This window comes from Lemur catta, chromosome 10, assembly GCF_020740605.2.
Source record: "Lemur catta isolate mLemCat1 chromosome 10, mLemCat1.pri, whole genome shotgun sequence".
NCBI classification, from domain to species: domain Eukaryota; kingdom Metazoa; phylum Chordata; class Mammalia; order Primates; family Lemuridae; genus Lemur; species Lemur catta.
This window is the reverse complement of record NC_059137.1, coordinates 81,164,513-81,183,581: the sequence shown is the minus strand read 5'-3', so window position 1 is coordinate 81,183,581 and position 19,069 is coordinate 81,164,513. Positions and strand designations below refer to the sequence as shown.

The window sequence follows — 19,069 nt, the reverse complement described above, 5'->3', positions numbered from 1 at the left end:
TTTTTTTTACCCATGATCCCATTCAGTGAGCAAAAGGAGATGAACAGCTGAGCACAGTGGCTTACAACTGTAATCCTAGCACTTTGGGAGGCTGAGGCAGGAGGATTGCTTGAGGCCAGGACTTTGAGACCTGCCTGAGCAAAAGCAAGACCTCATCTCTACAAAAACTAGAAAAATTAGCCGAGTATGGTGGCACACACCTACAGTCCCAGGCTACTCAGAAGGCTGAGGCAGGAGGATCACTTCAGCCCAGGAGCTTGAGGCTGCAGTGAACTATGGTGTCACTGCACTCTAGCCCAGATGACAGAGTCAGACTTTGTCTCAAAAAAAAAAAAAAAAGGAGATGAACATTGGCTGGCAGAAAATGTGGTTTGCCAGTGAGCAGGACAGGCCTTTGCACAGGCAGGACACAGCCTGGGCAGGGACAGGCTCACTCTTTGCACCCATGTTCTTGCACCTCAAGGACAGCCAGGAGAGGCAACTACTCCAGCCCCAGCACATGATCCAGGGCTAAGTGCTTAACCATGATTTAATTAGGCCTTTTACGTAAGGCAAAGGCATAGCTATTGTCAAGCATCATCAAATCTGACAATAATGCTTTCTAACACAGTTCACAGTTTGTTTCTCAAGTCACCCAAGACACCATCCAGTGATTAAAGTTCACAAAAGCCTAGGGAACAAGAGGTACATATTATTACTTAAACCAAGAACACTCCCTTCCCAGGATGTCACATACACCCATGCCTCAGGTCAGGCACCAAGGAGGAGGGGGCTCTGCAGTCTCTAATATGAAGCACTGGGTTCAATCACAATAGGACAGCTACAAAGGAAATGGACATATGGCACTAAACTACTCTGAATGAGTTAATCCATTTTCATCCAAGATACCTAAGCATCCTCTAAGTAAGAACTATGCATAGGTTTTATTTAAACAAAGAGAAAGACTAAATTAGCTAATAGAAAGATGTGCCAATGCAGAACTTTCTAGAAATTAAGTCTTATAGGACAATGTAATTCTCAACACTTCAAAAGTGAATCTTTGTCAGTATCCATGACTGATAGGAATTTAACACATATCCACCAACTTAGCATATACAGAATCAAATACAAAGTGAATACAAAAGGGCTATAGAAATCGTGACTGCTTCATACAGCTTAATTATTATTAAAAATAAGATGACGAAAAACATAAACAAGGATTTTCCTTAGTTTCAACGTGATATTTTAAGGAGGAAGAAATAGAAGGCTTTCTTTTGAATCAGGTAGCAATCCTCAAATACCTACGTGGATTATGATACTTTCTAAAAAATACTTTATTTTTGATCCAAAATAAATTATCACCAAATTCCAACTTTTTACAATCCAAAATCTTTTCTTTCCCCATCATGCAGGCCTTAAAAAGAATAAATAAATAAAACATACAAACATCTGTGCTAGTCTCTGCTTTTTTCAAACAACAACAGAAAATATAAAGCAAATAGGAACACTGCTCTATACGTAATGAAACCTGTTCTCTTTAATTATTAAATCAGCAAAAAGCTCCGGCGGTTGAAGTTTTAAAAAACAGCAAATAAATGTTTGCAAGGGGGTGCCAAAGCCTTTAATCAAAGCATTGCTTCCTGTAATTATTATATTCCACATGAAATAACAACTGTCTCTGCCACAGACAGTTACCCCGTCCTACCTATACTCAGCTGCTCTATTTAGGAAATGACCACGTCCTTTTTCAGAAGCAAAGTGGTTAATATCATGTGATTACTTTAGTAAGAGGTCTAAACAAAGCCGGTAACGTGAGAATCTGTTGGCTGATCCAAGAAAGCAGTAAGTCAAGATGGAGCAGGTGTGGCCAGGCTGCTGAGCAGGAGAGAGGAGCTGGCGGAAGAGCCAGACGTCCCTGGAGGACAGGCCCCCGAGAGTCAGGTGCATCTGTAAACAAGGGCAGCCGAGCAAGGACAGATCAAATGACCTCGAGGACAGAAGGGCTGTGCCTCATCCCCTGGGCGCTTCCCAGGAGAACAGGGTGGCAGCATCTTGCCTCCAGTGAACTCTGTGGAGGCAGGAGAATGTCTTTGACCCAGCCCAGCCCTAGTCCACCTGTGGAAATGGACAACTACACATTACCGTGACTTACGCTGTGAGCTTGCAGAGCTTAGGTGCGGGGGGAGTCAGCGGAAGCCAAACCCATACAGAGCCCCCTCCCTGCAGGATCCTCTGGGCACCCAGAGCCGCCCTGGAACGCACAGGCTGCGGGGCCTGCCACCCACCATGGTCTGTGCTCTCTGCTGACTCCCATCACAGGGGCTGTAGTAGAAGGTCAAGAGCCACAACAGGGCTGCAGGGGGTTCAGCTTCTGACATCAGTAACTGCTCCACCGCCAGATCGGCCCATCCTCCGAAGTGAACGAACAAAAACCAGCTCTCAAAGGGGCCTCCGCAGGACCTGGAACAGAGCCAAAACAGATGGCAGCCGGGCCACCTGAGTTCTTTTTCCTTTTGGTTCTTAAAGCAACTTTAGTGTTTGTGAACAGCTGGCTCATATTGTACTTAGCCACTGAAGTACAACCTGCAAAGAACACAAGTTAGACTCAGGAAGTCTGCCTGAATGCCACTCTGAACCCCCATGAGGGCCGAAGACATGCAAGTCTTCATAGCCAGGCACGTGAGTGAGTACAGGCCCCGAGAAAGGACAATCGTGGCTGTAGCCAACAGGAACGATGCAGTATGACCCTGCAGTACCTCCCGCCTCCTGCAGGGCCTGCGCAGCTGGGTTGCCGGGGAAAATGCGGCCTCCCAGCCACAGAGGCAGCCACCCAGGTGGCTCCAGAGCAAGAAATGAGGGCGGCTCCCTAGGGTCCAGACGGAGATGAGAGAAGGCTGTTGGCCTCCACCCTTCATGAGGACGGGGTGGCAGAAGGGGCACAAGCAGAAACGTGCTCTTTCCTTTCTGACAAGACACAAGGATCTGGTGGATGTTTCGGTGATTATTAATTCTGAATGAGTTGCATATATTCTTTCCTGTCACCACATAGACATCAATGCTGGAAAGTTAAAGCTTTTATGAAGCTATCCTCTCGCTGCACTGGCAACTGGGAGTTGCAATACTTGTTTAAAGGGTAGAGCCTCTTGTGCAGTGACAGTCTCAGCAGTTCAGCATCTCTGTTGGCAAAAATGGAGCAGGACTGGCCTGAGATGAATTTAGATCAGAACTTTCCCTCTGGACCAAGGTAAGTGACTGGAACAGGAGTATTCCAGGCCCTGCTGCAGGGTCTGTCTTTGTTGGATCTGGTTCCATCTTCCCCTGCCTGGCCCATGGGATTCCCGAGCTCTAAGCACTGTGCTTGCCTCCCTGGTCACTGCCTTCCTCCTGTCCAAATCTCCCCTGACAAGTGATTAAATGCTCTGCAGGTGAGCTTGCAAAACAGAGAGAAAAGGAAGGAAAGGTGGGCATATTCATCTTACTCCCCTGTCCCCAGGAGAGGGTCAGAGCTGATGCTTTGGGGACCACGTTGGCGGTGGGCTGGGTTAGGATGCCTCACAGCAAGGAAGGGGCTCTACCAGCGCCCTCCCCTGCAGACACCCTGCAGGCTGGCAGCACGCCTGGATCAGGGGTCAGAGATCATCCTGGTCCTTCTCTCTTTTCCACCAGTAACTGAGTGTGCAAGGCAGTTCCATGTGGCCAACTGAGAAAGGGCCTGACCTGCTCGCATACCCACCCCCAAAGGTGGCCGCAAGGTCTAGGTTAAGGTAGGAGCCCCATGAGGTTTTGGGTCTAAGTCCTGCTCTTTCTTCAACAAAGACAACCAAAAAGAGTACATGTGGGGCTGACAGGGTGCTGCAGACAGTTAATACAGCTGATACTCTGGTCCCCATACGGTTGCCAGTCCTTTTTTGTCTGTTCTCTACTGGTAAGAATCTTGGGGAATGGGGGAGTGAGTATCTGGCACCGAAACCTTCAGGCAGTGCTCACGGACATGGGAGCATCAACCATCATCTGTGTTGGCTCAGTGATGAGATTACAGAGAATTTCAAGAGGGAAAAGCGACAAAAGGAACAAATAAGATAGTCTCAGTAGGCTAGTGTAGACAATGAATGAAATGTTATTCATACTCTAAAAGCAAGGAAGTTAAGAGGAAGCCAAAGAGTATTATGTTAGAAAGAACTTAAAGCCTAAACGTAAATGCTTTTAGGAAAACAACACATATAAGAGGGTACCTAATACCATACATAATGTTAGAAATTAGTTTATGTTAGAATGGATTTTCTAACTTTAGAGAAATATTTATTAAAGAGAAGGAAAAACAGACATTTAACATTCCACCCTCCTGTTCAGGAGAAGTTTAGGATTTCCTTCCCTAGAGATCTAGAGAGAAGAAGGAAGGACTCAGAGAAGCACCCTTTTCCTTCTGCACGGCCGGCGTTCCCTGCATGTGGACACTGCATTTTTCTAGGGTCTCTTCTGTTATTGTTACACCTGTGCATTTCAAAATGTGTAAGGGCAAACAGTACTTAGCAGTTTCTATACAGGTATTTACACACGCAGGCCTACTTATTCTGACCTGCTCACAGCGACACGTGTAGCCACGAGCTTCCTCCACCTTTCACCTGTGACGGTGCTCACCTGTTTGGTTCGTCAGCCCTGCTCAAAGGGAAGGGAAGGATCAAGGGAAACCACACGTGCGGCAGACCTAGGAGTGGTCAGTGTTTGCTCACCCACAAGTCTGGTCTTCAACGATTTTTCTGAGTAGTTCAGAAATGTGCTTCAGTGGCTGGTGCCAGTGTCCCTGTGGGGAGTCTGTGGGCGGAGAGAGAGACGTCAGAGGGAAAGCGAAGAAAAGTCAAACCTATTCGGAACCATCTCCAGCTGAGACCTGGAGTTTTGGGGAAATGCCCTTTCCTTTGCTGTCTGGCCCACGGAACCCACACCCTGCTCTCACGCTTTTCCCAGACAGTCTCTATCTCGTAAACCTGGGGAAGCGAGATCTGTCAGCATCATGCAGAACTGAACCTCAAAGACTCTAACCCTCCATGGCAGTAGGTGGGGACTGCATAGCAGCCCTCCCCGGGATTGAGAGATGCCACGTTGCAGACGTCCCATGCTTTTTCTCTTCTACCTACCCACCCCCACCTCCATCACTAATAATTTGTAATTTCACAATACATGGAGACTATAATAAAGCAGCCAACAAGGCATTAGGAATGGCCTGCCCAACTGTTTTCCTACGCCTATAGTGAATTCAAAATATGATTTCAGGTTTATAGTGGAAAAAAAAAAAAGGCCAGAAAAAAAATACATGGGAATGATGCAAACAAATGCCTTTTCTTGAGTTAGTTCCTCTGGTTTCACAATTACCCTGTGGTTTTAAACACATCTGAGCATGCACGTATCTGTAGTTCTAAGCAACATCTGAGAAAGGTTTTCATGTAGTGATAGATTCCGCAATCGAATCCATGAGGAAGACAACACGAGTGGAGGTGCCACCACTACTACACAGAGGCAGCCCTCTCCCTCCTCTCAACTCCCACAACCCTTCATCCATAGCCTTTTGAAGGCATTGCTCATTTCCTTCTTTTTATTAGTTGTTTAGACACTTATTTTATTTCCCCTCTACATGTAGGTCCTAGATAGTCAGGGCTTATATGTGATCACCTTTTATGCCCCTCCCAGATTTCACAATGGCCACAAAATAAATTTCTGATGAATAGAAGATTGTACTGTTAAAACATACTTCTTCAGTTTGCGAATATAACATTTATTTTTTTCAAAAGTAATATGCAGACAGCTGTTCTAGGAACTAGCACAAGTGGTTCTTGTACTTCTGCTTGAAGTCACTTGTTTATTTTGGGGCATAAATCTAGAATAGTCACACAAACCAAAAGGTAGAGGGCTGAGTTCATGCCATGTACCACCTTCATCTTTTCTTTATAAGTTTCTGAACTTAAAAAATAAGAACTCCAATATATTGTTTGGAGTTCATTCTGCTTCCCACATGGCTGACCTTAGGCCTTGCTGATCTGACCTACGTTATAAGGTGTACCCCAGAAGGGTGAATTCCTGATTTTTCTGTCTTGTTAATAAAGTTTTCTCATTGTGTTCCCACAGCTTTTTCATGAAGCCATCACCACCCCCACCTCTGGCATCTGAGAGGGCAGTGTCAGCTGGACCACGATGGGCAAGAATCTACATCTTCTAAGAAAAGGAAGAGGAACTTAGACTTTGTAAAATGCTCTGGACCTCTGAATCATCTACATTCCTCCAGTGAAGCTACGCAGGCCAAAGATGGCATGAAAGGGAGACGCTCTCGGCTCTTTACCCTCCCTCCATGCTCTCCTCTCTGGGTGGCACAATTTGGGCTTGCGTCAGGGTTGCCTTTCCTTTGGATTTCAGGTGCAGAGGGAGAGGATGCCTCACTGGCCATTTCTGAAACGTTTCCTAGGCAAGCGCTCACAGGAAGCTCCCAGATCAACACCAGTCGAGTGAGGGGTAGAACCATCGCTTCCTCAACCGGGTGTGGCCTATGGAAGGCTGGCAAGTGAATTAGGAGACGTGTGGTCTGAGCATCTCACTGCATTCTTTCAAAATCCCTCCCTTGGCTTGGTTAGGAGAAATTTCCCCTGCATTTCCTTGGCTTCATCCATTATTTTATCTTTTCTTCTGCCACAGGCTGCACGGAGTAGAAAGAATGAAAAACAAATAAATGTAGCATTTTATACTGACGCACCCAAGTCTTGGCCTGCTCCTGGCGTCCGGGGGGTTTGGCTGGCATCGGCAGAGCCTGGGCTGTCTGTAGGCAGACTATGGAAACCTAACCAGGGGCCATTTTCTTTTCCTTTTTCTTCTTTTGGGAAGTGGTCGTAACTGGGAAGCCAAGTGGAGTCTTACATCAAAATCCACAGAATGTGGGACACTGAGAGCTTAAAGGCATCTTAGAAACAACTAATGCCATCGCACTCATGTTACAGACGGGAGACTGGGAGGGAAGGGTTCTAGTCCATCAATGTTCTTCTCCAGAAATCATTCTGACATGGGCAACATCAACCTTAACCTACCTGTAGGGTACTGCAGCAGCACCGTAGCAAGAGATGGAGAAGCATAAGGAAAGTAGGTCTTGAGTGAAAATTTCAGCTGCAGTAAGACAAAAAATTCCAAAAAGCATGAACATTAGGGCTGAAAAGGCTGTTAGGAAAATACAAAATCCTGCACCTTCTGCCCAAAAAAGACCCACCAGTATGAACATGGTCAGAATGTTTTCTTCAGCCTTTTTTTTAAATGCTTCCAATAACCTCATAAATATTTTCCAGAAAAATGAACCATTTTAAAGTCACCTTCTGGGACTTAAGAAAAATAAAGTTATGCTCTTGATGTCTCTGTATGACTTCTTTACCTCACATGAACTCAATTATACACATAAATCTTCTATTTCGCTAAGAGCTGCCAAAGTCGTTATGAGATGTTAGGTATTTCAGCATGGTTTTTTTAAGAACAAAAGCATAACACAACAATGCTGCTCACACACTTTGAAGGCCAAGTGGTATAAGCTGTCCATGCCCCCAAAGGCACAGAAGCTTTTTTAAAAAAATTGAAGTAAAATCTAGGAAGCATGAAGTCCATGGGCTTAAAGGATACAATTTGATGAGTTTTGGTAAATGTGTAAATCCATGTGACCACCACCCCAATCAAGGCACAGAACATTTCTATCACCCCAAAAAGTTCCCTTGTGACTCTTAACAATCAGCTCCTCCACCTCACCCTGGCAACCAATATTTTGAGAGGAGAGTTTTGTTTAACCTTGCATTTCATGTAAATAGAATCATAGAGTATGTATGTATTCTTTTGTGTCTGGCTTCTTTGGCTCAGTGTTTTGTTTTGTTTTGAGATTCATCTGTATTAATGTGTATGAGTAGTTCCTTCTTTAGTTATTGCTCAGAAGTCATCATTGTATGAATATACCATGATCTGTTTATCCATTTTCCTACTGATGGGCATTTAGGTTGTTTCTAATTTGGGACTGTTATGAATAAAGCTGCAACTAACATTTATATCTATGTGTTTCTGTGGACATATGCTTTCCTGTCTCCTGGATGAGTACCACAGGAGTGGAATTACTGGGTCATAGAGTAGATGCTTATTTAACTTTACAAGGCCACACAGTTTTCCAGTGGTCATACCATTTTGCACCCACCAGTAGTGTATGTGAATTCTAGTTGCTCTACACACTTGCCAACATTTGGTGTTGTCGATCTTACTGATTTTAGCCATTGTATGGGTGTGTAACATCACCTCCTGCTTGCTCGCTTTCCTGCCTGCTTTGTTATGCATCTTCCTGATGGCAAATGATGTTGAACAGTTTTCATGTGTTTACTGCCAACTTATACATCTTTTTTGAAGTTTGTATTCCTTTGTCCATTTTTAAAAATTGGTTTGTTTCTTATGGAGTTGAGGTCTTCATATATTGTGGACACAAATTCTCTGCCATATCTATATATTGCAAATATCTCCCAGCTGGTGGCTGGCTTTTTCATTTTGTTAATGATACCTATCAACAATAGACATTTTAAATTCCGATCAAGTCTAATTTATCCGTTTTTTTCTCATATGGTTAGTGTTTCTTGTTTTGCATTCCTCCTAAGAAATCCTCCAACATCAAAAAAGACATTCTCCTACATTATATTCTAGGAGTTTATAGCTCTAACATTCATGTTGTAGCCTACGATCCATGTCTAATTAACCGTTGTATGCTTTATGCCGTAGAGGCTGACGCTTGTTTTTCCTAGATGGACATCCAGTTATTCCAGCACCACTTGTTGAAAACTTTCCTTTGCCCCATGAATTGCCTTGGTGTCTCTGTCAAAAATCACTTGACCATGTATGTAGAGTCTATTCTGATCTATGTCTATCCTTTTGCCAATATCTCACTGTCTTATTACTACAGCTTTTAGTCTTGAAACCAGGCAGGGTGACTCCCCTGATTTTGTTTTGCTTTTGTGTTTCAAAATTGTTCTATTTTAGGCCTTTTGCTTTTCCATTTAAATTTTAGAATCAGCTTGTCAATCTCCATTTTTAAAGTCAGCTGGGATTTTGATTGGGATTACATTGAAGCAATAGGTCAATCTGAGGAGAACAGACATCTTAACAGTTCATGAATATGGTTTCTCTCTCCTCATATTTAAGTTTGCTTCAGTTTCTCTTAGCAATATTTTGTAGTTTTCAGTTAGAGGTCTTATATATCATTGTGAAATGTATTACTAAGTATTTTATGTATGACTGTGGATCTATTTTTTCCTTTACTTCTGTCAGCTTTCACTTCATGTATTTTGAAACTGTTATACGCACATATCCATTTATAGCTAATTTCCTCCTAATGAACTGACCACCCTGTCATTACGAAATGTCCCTTTTTACCTCTGGTGACACTCCTCCCCTTGAAGTCTACTTCATCTGTTGCTCACAGAGCCACCAGCTTGCCTGTGCTTGCTATCTGCATACCACGTCTTTCCTTCCTTTCACCTGCAATCTATCTGTGTCTTTATCATTAGAAGGGGTTTCTTGAGAACAACATATAGTTGGGTCTTGGTTTTTTTATTCAATCTGACATCTCTGCCTTTTTACTAGAATATTTAACTTGCACTTAATTTTTGTAATGAATGTACTTGTTGATAGGTTTGGGTTTACGTCTATCTTTTGACATTGGTTTTCTTTTGTCCTCTCTATTTTCTTGTTCCTCTGGCAGCCCGCAGTCTGTCTTCTCACACCTCAAGTCAATCAGATCCTGCCCCAAGTTCTGGCCCCTGACCGCCCCACACACCCTCAAGGAGAGCTGTCGGGGGCAGCAGAAGAATGCCAGGTGGCATTTCCCTTTCAAGGGCTGACGGCCCTCCATTTTCTGTCTTCTTTTTCAGGTGCTCTCTAATGTCTTCAAATAGATTTTTTAAAATGTTTTGCCTGAGGTTTATTATTTTTATCTGTGAGAGATTTAGTCTAGGCTATTATCAGACTCTGCTACTGCGGGAACCAGAACCGACCTGACTGGTTGTCAGTGTGGAGCCATCGTGCAAGCTGAGAAAGAGCAGCTTGTCACCGCGACCTGAAGTTTTTGCCTACTGTTGATGGGGTATGCTGATGGAGCTGCACTGTGCTCCCCAAACAGAACAGGGGTGAGAGGAAAGGCTAAGAGAGCGAGAAGCACTGAAGGTGAGCATTTCTGACAGCGGAATCTCTCCTAAGCTGCTAAGGGGAGGGTGAGTGGGCACTACCACTTTCGAAATCAACTTGGCAGGCTCTACTAAAGCTGAACCTTCACCCATCTGATAACCAAACGCTTCCACTCCTAAGTGTCTATCCGATAGTGTCCAGAGCAACATGTTTGTAATAGAAAACAAAATCTGGAAACAACCCCAATGCCCACAACAGGAAGATGGACATGTTGTGGTACATTTCACAGCAGACTACAATATAACAGTACTTCACCACAGCCACACACAGCAACATAAAGGCATCTTTGTAACATGCTGAGTGGAAAAAGTAAGTCTCAAAAGATACATACAGTATGCTACTCTTGTGTGTTTGTTTTATGAAGTGCAAAACCAACCAAAATGAAACAAAACATGGTTTAGGCATTCACATATATGTGATCAAACTATTTTCAGAAAAAGCAAAGGAATAACAAACATAAAATTCAGACAGTGGTTATCCAGGGGGAGAAAGGCAGGAAGACAGGACAGAGGAGGAACACGTGGACAGACAGACGTTCCTATCACTAGTGGTACAGGTCTTGCTAGTTCATAGATATTCATTTTATTAAGAATGAATGAATGAGTGAAACACAAAAAGAAAAAAGGGTCATGCATGGACCACATATGACAGGAGTCATGCATGAAGGATCATGCTTAGCTAAAATGGGCACTCAAGAAGGCAGAACATCCATACTTAAAAAGGCAGGCACGCGGGAATAGCTATAGGAGGAGAAACAAACTGATAGGTGTATGGAGGTGTCTGCAAAGCTAAGAGGTTATTGCTTTCCTATTCTGAGCTGAAGGTGAGGGTGATGAATTCCTGTTTCTTTTTGGATCCCTGCCCTGCCTCACACCAGGACCCAGTTTGTGGTCCCCACATCTCTCGTCACATGTTGCCTGGTCAGGGTACTAGTCTAAATTAAAAGCAAATGCAACTCCAATCCAAATCCATGGTGCCCAAGGCCAACACAGAGACGCAGGGCAAAGCTGAGAAGAAAAACAGACTCAAGCTAATGTCAAAAAGCAAAACTACTTCCCCAGTGGCCTCTGCTGCAGCCTAGGCGTGTTCCAGGAGTCTAAGGGTGAGGCTCGCTAGAGGTCAGGTCCTAACTGGGAATACAAAGAATGTACAAGGGAGGATAAAAGATATTTAAAGTTATGCCTCAAAACACTTGCAAGGGCCAGCCAATGCCTTTTAGTGGAGCGCTCCTCCCAAATTCCAGGCTGGGTACCATTGATAACACTGTCTGCTATGGTCTAGTTAACTTCCCTAGGGAAAATGAGGATGGGAAAAAATAAATCATAAATATTTACTGTTGCCTTAAAAGGCTGAAACATCTGCTAAAACCTGAGAGGTTTCTTTGGCATAGGGCTGTGTGGGGTTTTAGGAGAGCTGAGCATCACTGCTGTGCTCTACTCAGCCAAACTGCAGGGCGCATCACAAGAGAGCACGACATACGTTACAGGGAAGATGCAGCAGGCCAGTGCCACCGTAAAGAGGCAAAGTGCCACATAAATGCTAAGTCTGTGGCCATTAGAAATAAAGGCCAATTAAAATGCCCAAAGGTGAGCGCCCTCTGGTCACAAAGGTTCCTGTTTCACATGGTCACTCTGACTGGTCAGCAGTCCTTGGCAGCTGTTGCCTGGCCTCTGCTGCTGGGGCCCTGGAGCACAAGTCTGCAGGGCCTGGCCCAGCCTCTGGTTTCCTGGCCACATCTGACACATGCCTCCTGGTCACTGCCATTTCTCAGCCCTGCTCCCGGGCACTCTCACCACCTCCTTTCTCTCTTGAAATTTTTGGGTCTCTGATAGGAAGGAAGAAGCTAAGAATTAAGAATATCTAGTATTGCTTTGTAATAGGTGGCATTTCCTATTCAGTTCATGCCATATAAACTCAAGGATGCCTACTGCTGGCCTGGGAGGGTCAGACGTAGCGCCCCACTCTGCAGACAGCACACAACACAGGGCCAGGGCAATTCAGCCTGCAGGTCAACACACGCTGGCATGACAGAGTTCTCAGACACTACAGTAGACAGATGCTCTTGGTACCAGGGTATGGGGCAGAAAGAAACCATCTCAATTTATTTTCAATTAAAATGGTTTTACCTTTATGGGGCCACTCATTTGGAAGCTTCTTTTGTGAGAAAAACAGTCCATCAAAATTATTGAAAATAAAGTGCTACTTTCTGGTGATTAGCCAAATACTCCTAACAGCCTCTTTTTCTTTGGGGTGAATGAGTAATATATGCAATATAACGAACCTGCTTGCTTTCTTTTCCCAGAGCTTCTACAAAGCATTGTGTAAACACTTGAATAGTGGCTAGGACTTCTGGAGCTCCATCCGTTTCCAGGAGTGCACACCTGAACAATGCAAAGTCAGATCACAACATGTTTAATGATTAATCTGGCACACACGCGGACCTGAATGGCAAGGGGGAAGAGTGGGAGCATTCTTTCTGAGTCATGAGCTTCAGCAGTTTCTCAACTCATCTGATTTCGGTCCTTGTGTGAAAGCAGGAGAAATCTGCCTCTCCCTCTCCTAAATACTTTCTTACAACTGCAATGTGCAGAGCTCTCTTTCTCGGCTCTTACAATTAGGAAGCACTGCAAACCCTTTCCATGTAGGTTTGCATGTTCTTTACAAATATCTTCATATTGTATGCCCAGACATGTGACATCAACATTTTGCTCTTGCAGGTGGAGACAGAGCTGCTCAAAGGGGTAAATGGCTCAGTCACATCCACCCAGCAAAGTGGCAGAAGAATCAACATGTGCCTTGGTTTCCACACATTTTCATACAATTAATTTTTATGTTTGTTTAACCAAAAACAAAAAAAAGCAACTCAAATTTTGTTAGCTTTAAACTAAAAACTGTATGTAGCCTGAAATCTTAGTTCTGTGATCATTTAGCTTGAAGTTGGTATACTTCAGGACCAATCCAAGTGGTCCGATATGTGTTATTGTAAAAAGTCCTTTCCCCAAGGTCTGCTGTCTGCCCTGGAGCCTCTGCTGCTGAGAGAGACGCGATACCCCAGCTGCCCGCCATCCATGAGAGAGGCCAGAAACACTGCTGGGGTGACCAGCTCTCCCAGCGGGGTCCAATCTCAGGACTCTGTGGTTAAAACCCCCACTACCTGCCAGCCATAACCCAACCTCTTGTCCAGTGAGCTCCTCATCTCTCATCATCGTATAAATCCAATGCATTTCCCCAGAAGTACTCATATTTTCAAAATAAAAACTAGTATAACATGCATGGTGTATTTTGCCTTTCAGAAGAACTCTGTTAAGAATGGCTTTATTTATTTATTTTTCTTGGCTTTCCTTAGGTTTAAAGTCTTTTAAAAAGATTGGTCAGCCCTCATGTGGTGAAGGGAGTATATTGCTACCTTTTATTCTGAGCTGAGAAAAATCCTACATGAATATTTCATGATACTAATGTCTCACTCAATTCTGCTTTTCTCTCATTATTATTAGAATTTAAAAAGGTTAAAAGAAAAACTTATCTTAATTCTTAGGCACTGGCTTTTAAATACAAACTGACTTTTTTAAGTTTTTACTTCTAATTACCAAAAAGCTCAGAGGGATAAAGAATCAGAAATTCTGATTTCCCTATAGTACAGCCAGAGACTACCACAGAATTTTTTACTCATGTTTAGAAATTGAGCATTTTTAGATCACTAGCAGAAACAGTATAACATTTACCTGAACATTTCATCAACAATCCGAAATATGGCAGGGTGGCAGGCTGCTTGAGGCTATAAAAGGAAAAGACCATGAGAAAGTGAAATATCACAGGTATTTCATCAATCACAACTTGCTATTAAATATTATCAGGCAAATGAGTTGCCCGGAATTGCTGGTGTCTCGAAACTGAGCACATTCCTTTGGGTTAGAAAAAAGAACCACTGGTGCACTGAAAGCCCCACATACAAATGCAAACAGTGGTTCTCTTTGGACAGGGGAGTATGAGCAAGCTTTATATCTTCTTTATACTCTTGTATGTCCCACATTTTTGATAATAAGCCCATGTGATCCATAAAAGAGAATCAAGTAAGTATCACGGAAAACTTAAAATGCCTTCTACCAGCATGCTGCATTGAAGACACAGAGCCTGCCTGTGTGGCTAGTTTTACTTACATGTGCCTTGTGTCTGACCTCCTCAAATGGCTAGAAGTGCCTCAAAGTCAGATCTGCGCCTGCTATCTTTTCATTCCTGTTTATTAGGTAATGAGCACATTTAATAATTTAGGATTACTGTTGAGGAAACCAGTGACCACTACCATGGACTAAATGGCTTTGCATCTTAGTACACTGTAAATGTAGCAGCTGAAGTTATTTAGGATGAGATAGAAGGCTAATGAAGAAAAAAATACCATCATCTTGAATGATGAAAGATATCTAATTTGTTCCTTAAATACTTTTGTGAGAGGGTTTGATGATTTAAATCTGCAGAAACTGACCTCCTGTGGCCTGGCGCAGGGTGATTCAGGGGGCCTGACCCAGGTTCCATATCTTTTTGGCGAGAGCTCAAAAGCATGAGGTGACGCCAGATGAAAATGCCCACTTGTGTTCCAAGACAGATATTTTACAGTAGCATCCAAATGTTAGTGGATTAGGCTCTATAGGGAATTTCTTCCAGTCATATTACATTTGACATGACTATCTTTGGGAAACATTTTTCAAATCCCCCCTTAGCAAAAAAAGAAAAAGAAAGAAAAAAACGATACGCTCTGTCCCTCCAGTTTCCTGGGCCATGCTGAAGGAAGCATGGTGCTTGTCCCCACAGACCTCCTGCCCCCGCAGGACTCCGAGGCATTTTGAGTTGTGGCATTGAGCCTGTGCCATCTAGCGTTCACATGCCACCACTACAGGCTGCCACAGGAGGCACAGGCAAGAACGCAGCCACTTGTTCAAACAATGGGATTATCTCTTAATTATTCGAATGAGAGAGATTTGTGATTTGCATGTTAAAATTTTCTACTCTTTAAATAGAGTAATCCATGCTCTCTCATTCTTCACTGATGTGCACTTTTATCTAAAAGAAACCAACCCGAAATCCTCATAGATAAATTCGTTATCTACTCAAGAAAGTAATTTTTCAGAACTATGGCTCAACAGAGGAGGCAGATTATTTCTTGGCCTTGATCTTTGGCAAGTCAGTTAATCTCCCTGTTTCTCAGCCTCAGTGTAAATAACAACAGTTATTAAAAGGTCACTGGACATATGCCCAGAAAATATCATAAAAGTTTCTATGTATTCATAATGCAAAAAATAAAACCAGGAAAAAGCAAACTGCATGTCTTAAAGAAATCTGATTCATCTAAGTTTGCCACAACAATTTTTCAAAGTTTCACATATAGAATATTATCTATGTTAGCCTCTTGAATAAGAGTATTCAAAACCAAATAACTCTGTTATATGCCCCCAGGCAAACAGACACAGAGCCTGAAAATGCATTGAGAGAAAATAGAATCAAACTTGAAAATGGTAAAAATAGAATTTCTTTTCATTCTAAATGGTCTGTCTACCCCAGAGCCGCTCTATAGGTTTGATGCCAGTAGAAAATCAGTCAATACAAATTACGGGATTTCCAAATGGCAAAGAAAACGATGAGCTGGTACGTAGATTAGGGTTACCATGAAAACCACAAGAGTAAGCAAGTAAGAAAGTTCTGACTTAACTTGTCAAAAGAGAATGGAAGCTTGGATATACTTTTCATTTATGCAATGTTTTCTAGTAAAACAGCTCAATCAAATGTTTTAAATGTCTCCAGGCTGTGCGGAATCTGCTTGTTCTTCCCATGCAGATGGACTCCTCTCTTAGATTTCTTTCTTTCCAAATATTTCAGACCCCTGGCTACTTTCAAACTGCTTCCACAACCCGTTTTAGCCTTTAAAACAGATAAGATGCCAGGTGGCAGGGGAACCCTGCTGAAATAGCAATGGTAGAGATTTTTAATTTAAAACCAGTTTCCCTTGCCACCCCAGAGCTCTGAACAGCGATTTCTCATCTGCACCCTTCACTGACGGTTTTTAAAATGAGACTCTTTATACTTTCTGAGCACATAATTTCAGGGTCAGTGAGTCCCCTCATAAGGACTGGAATGCTCACAGGTCAGGCATGTGTCTCAGTGACAGCAAATCACAAAAGCAAACTTAAGCTGCTTTTCTTATCAAGAGGATCTTCCAAATAGAAGTTTGGATACACACTTCTTTGGAAGCCTTTCTTCCCCCCTAAGTCTTGACAGCATCCTCATGAGTGATGGGGCAAACATCTATCCCCTCTGTGTGCTGTTTTATTTGGAGAACGCGATGCTCCAGTAACACACCACAGATCACTCTGCAACCCTGGGCTCTGGAGCCTGGCTCTGAGGCCCCACGATCTGGGCAATTATCTTCCCTATAAAAATGAGGAAAGGAAAGAAAAGCTTTCTTGGGTTCCATCTGTTTGTTTTTCTCCATCCTACCAAAATCTGTTCCTTCTCAAGCTCTTCTCTTCTCCATCTGGCCTAATAATTTTCATATACGGATCATTTCAAGTCTAGGGAAATTCTGTCACCAGGAGGCCATCAATAACATGAGTTTTGTACTTCTTCCCTCCCGCGGACCTTCCACTAAATGTCAGAGGATGAATAGAAGGTGATGATGGAGGGCTCTGGGCCTTTGTCTTCCTTCTCTCATGAACCAGACTGTCCTGTCGGGTGTGCACCCCCTTCAGCCCATGAGGTGCTTTCCCTCCAGTCTATTCCACGGCTACCCAGAACGGTGTCGTGTGCCCCCTCTCTGAGAACAGCCCACTCCCATCCCTAAACAAAACAAGGGAAGATGAAGTCAATATGGAATAAATACACACAACAATGTTCTCTACTCCTGCATTTTGGAGGAGAGGCAAGGGACAGGCCAGCCTGTCACTCTGCACCATGAACTGTGCAAACAACATTGATTCTTGAGCTCTGCCCTTGATATTTGCTTAAGCTGTTATTGTCATCAGTGACTATTACAAGCCACTTGTAACTTGAAAGAGGTCTGAGAACACAAAGAACAGAATTCTCAGGAAGAAATATTTATTTTTTTCTATCACTTTCTGATTCTCTGTGTGTGTGTGAGAAAGAGAGAAAGTATCAGGAAAGGGGAAGTGGGGGAAAACTAGAAAGGTAAATTATATTATGATTTGAGATAATTCACAGACAAAAGTGAATGTCTCTTAGAAAAAATAAAAAGGCAATGAAAGAACAGAAAAAAATTTCAAGTCCTTTTCTTCTATCACCCTATTTCCTTAAAAATAAAGACGAGCAAATGAGAGAGAAGAGGGTGAGGTTCATTAAGCTTGGAATCATTCTCTTTCATAGATTATTTTAACGTACGTTAAGTATTTTATTCAGGAAATGGTCATTAGAAGAAATCAGCTGACAAGAAGCTCTTTCTCCAGTTTACCCATAATATTCAACAGTAAACTCCCTTGTTGAGTTAAAAAATGATTTGGTTTAAAAAAAAAGCTACTTCTATAAAACCTTCATGTCTATCACATAATATGAGGCACCTTTATAAATATGTATTTTGAGTATGCCATTTTCTTCTTTTCTATTTTCAAAATACTAAACACAGAACTCTAAATATCCTTTTTACTTAGAATCTATTTTGTTCTAAAACATTCAGGTTTCTTTCAACAAATTTGAGCTTGGAAAAATTATTCTTTCTTTTTAATCTTTGCCAGATGTTGTTTATACACAAGCAATTTTTTCAGTGTTCCATAATGCAATTATTGTTTAATTAGTGATAAATCTGTCATTCCTGGGCTTAAGAACTTAACAAGTACCAAATGTACTTTTGCGTTTTAAATTTACGCATGTTCTGAGCGTTCAGACACAGAAGTGGGAAGCACGCGTGGGAAGGCACAGGGAAGCCCAGCTCTGGATGGAGGACAAAACTCCCCAAGTCTGAAGGCCCCTCCTAGCTGTGCCCAGCAGCCTCTACACAGTTAACCGGTGCAGCCTGAGCAGGAAGAAAGCTCCCCAGGCCCTTGCCGCTTCTCGGCTTAGCCTCCGAGTGGCAATGACCTCCCCCACCCCCACGACCTCCTGGCCACTTCTGCTCTGTTTCTGGGTTTTTTCTTCTCCCTCTTCATCCCCGACTGATCTCTAGGCCCTGCATCCCCACCAGTGACAACAGAACTTGCCATCTGGGCCTCTTTCTCTGCAGAGACAATGCTGGGGGATCTGGTGCCCCCTTGAGGCCAACACTGGAAAGTGCAACTACAGTCCAAGATGCAAACCCTTCAGCTTTTGGCCACAGACATACCACACCTTCCTACTCCACCACTGCCAAATTATCCACCTCAGCTCTTGTTAACTTATATACACCACATTAAAAAGCTCAAAAAAGAAGTGCTAAAAAGACTGCTAATGAAAAATCAGGAAAAGAAAACCGTGGAACATTCGTGAAAAGCTATTCAAGCACAGAAAACTGACATCATCCAGGATGTGGAGTTAATTCTTCAGCACGATATTTTACTAAGGAGAAATTGTGCATTGGGATTTTGTGTAAAGGAGGTTTCCTTTTCTTTTTGAAGTGGCTACAATTGCTAGCTGGAGAATAAGGAAAAGAATGTATCCTATCTCACATGGAGGAGGACACTGAGGTATTTGGATGCTTTTTGCTCTTAAGCTCTTATTAGATAACCGCTTTTAGTTGAGCTAAGACTTTTAGGTAGGAGAGAAAAACAGTAGTATTCTCTGATTTAAAATCTGAGTGAAACAAAAACAAAAACAGGCCTGCCTCCTGGGTGCTCCCCAACATGCCTCCTCTGTCCTCTTTCCTCCTGGGGCCAATCTGCCTGGGAAG

General features: G+C 43.0%; 1 protein-coding gene across 4 annotated transcripts in view; it reads right to left on the bottom strand.

The window, feature by feature from the left end:
- The window catches only part of FANCC (FA complementation group C), a 246,018-nt gene that overhangs the window by 32,792 nt on the left and 194,157 nt on the right, over positions 1-19,069 (bottom strand). For all 4 annotated transcript variants that reach the window (XR_006737903.1, XR_006737902.1, XM_045563464.1 and 1 more), the window contains 5 exons: positions 13,932-13,984; positions 12,491-12,590; positions 7,047-7,122; positions 4,710-4,791; positions 2,265-2,439 (listed from right to left, as the gene is read on the bottom strand). Coding sequence is in view for 2 of the 4 variants with exons in the window: in XM_045563464.1 (XP_045419420.1) it covers positions 2,265-2,439; positions 4,710-4,791; positions 7,047-7,122; positions 12,491-12,590; positions 13,932-13,984 (486 nt within the window). In the remaining 2 variants the exon portion in view is untranslated. The remainder of the gene's footprint in view (positions 1-2,264; positions 2,440-4,709; positions 4,792-7,046; positions 7,123-12,490; positions 12,591-13,931; positions 13,985-19,069) is intronic.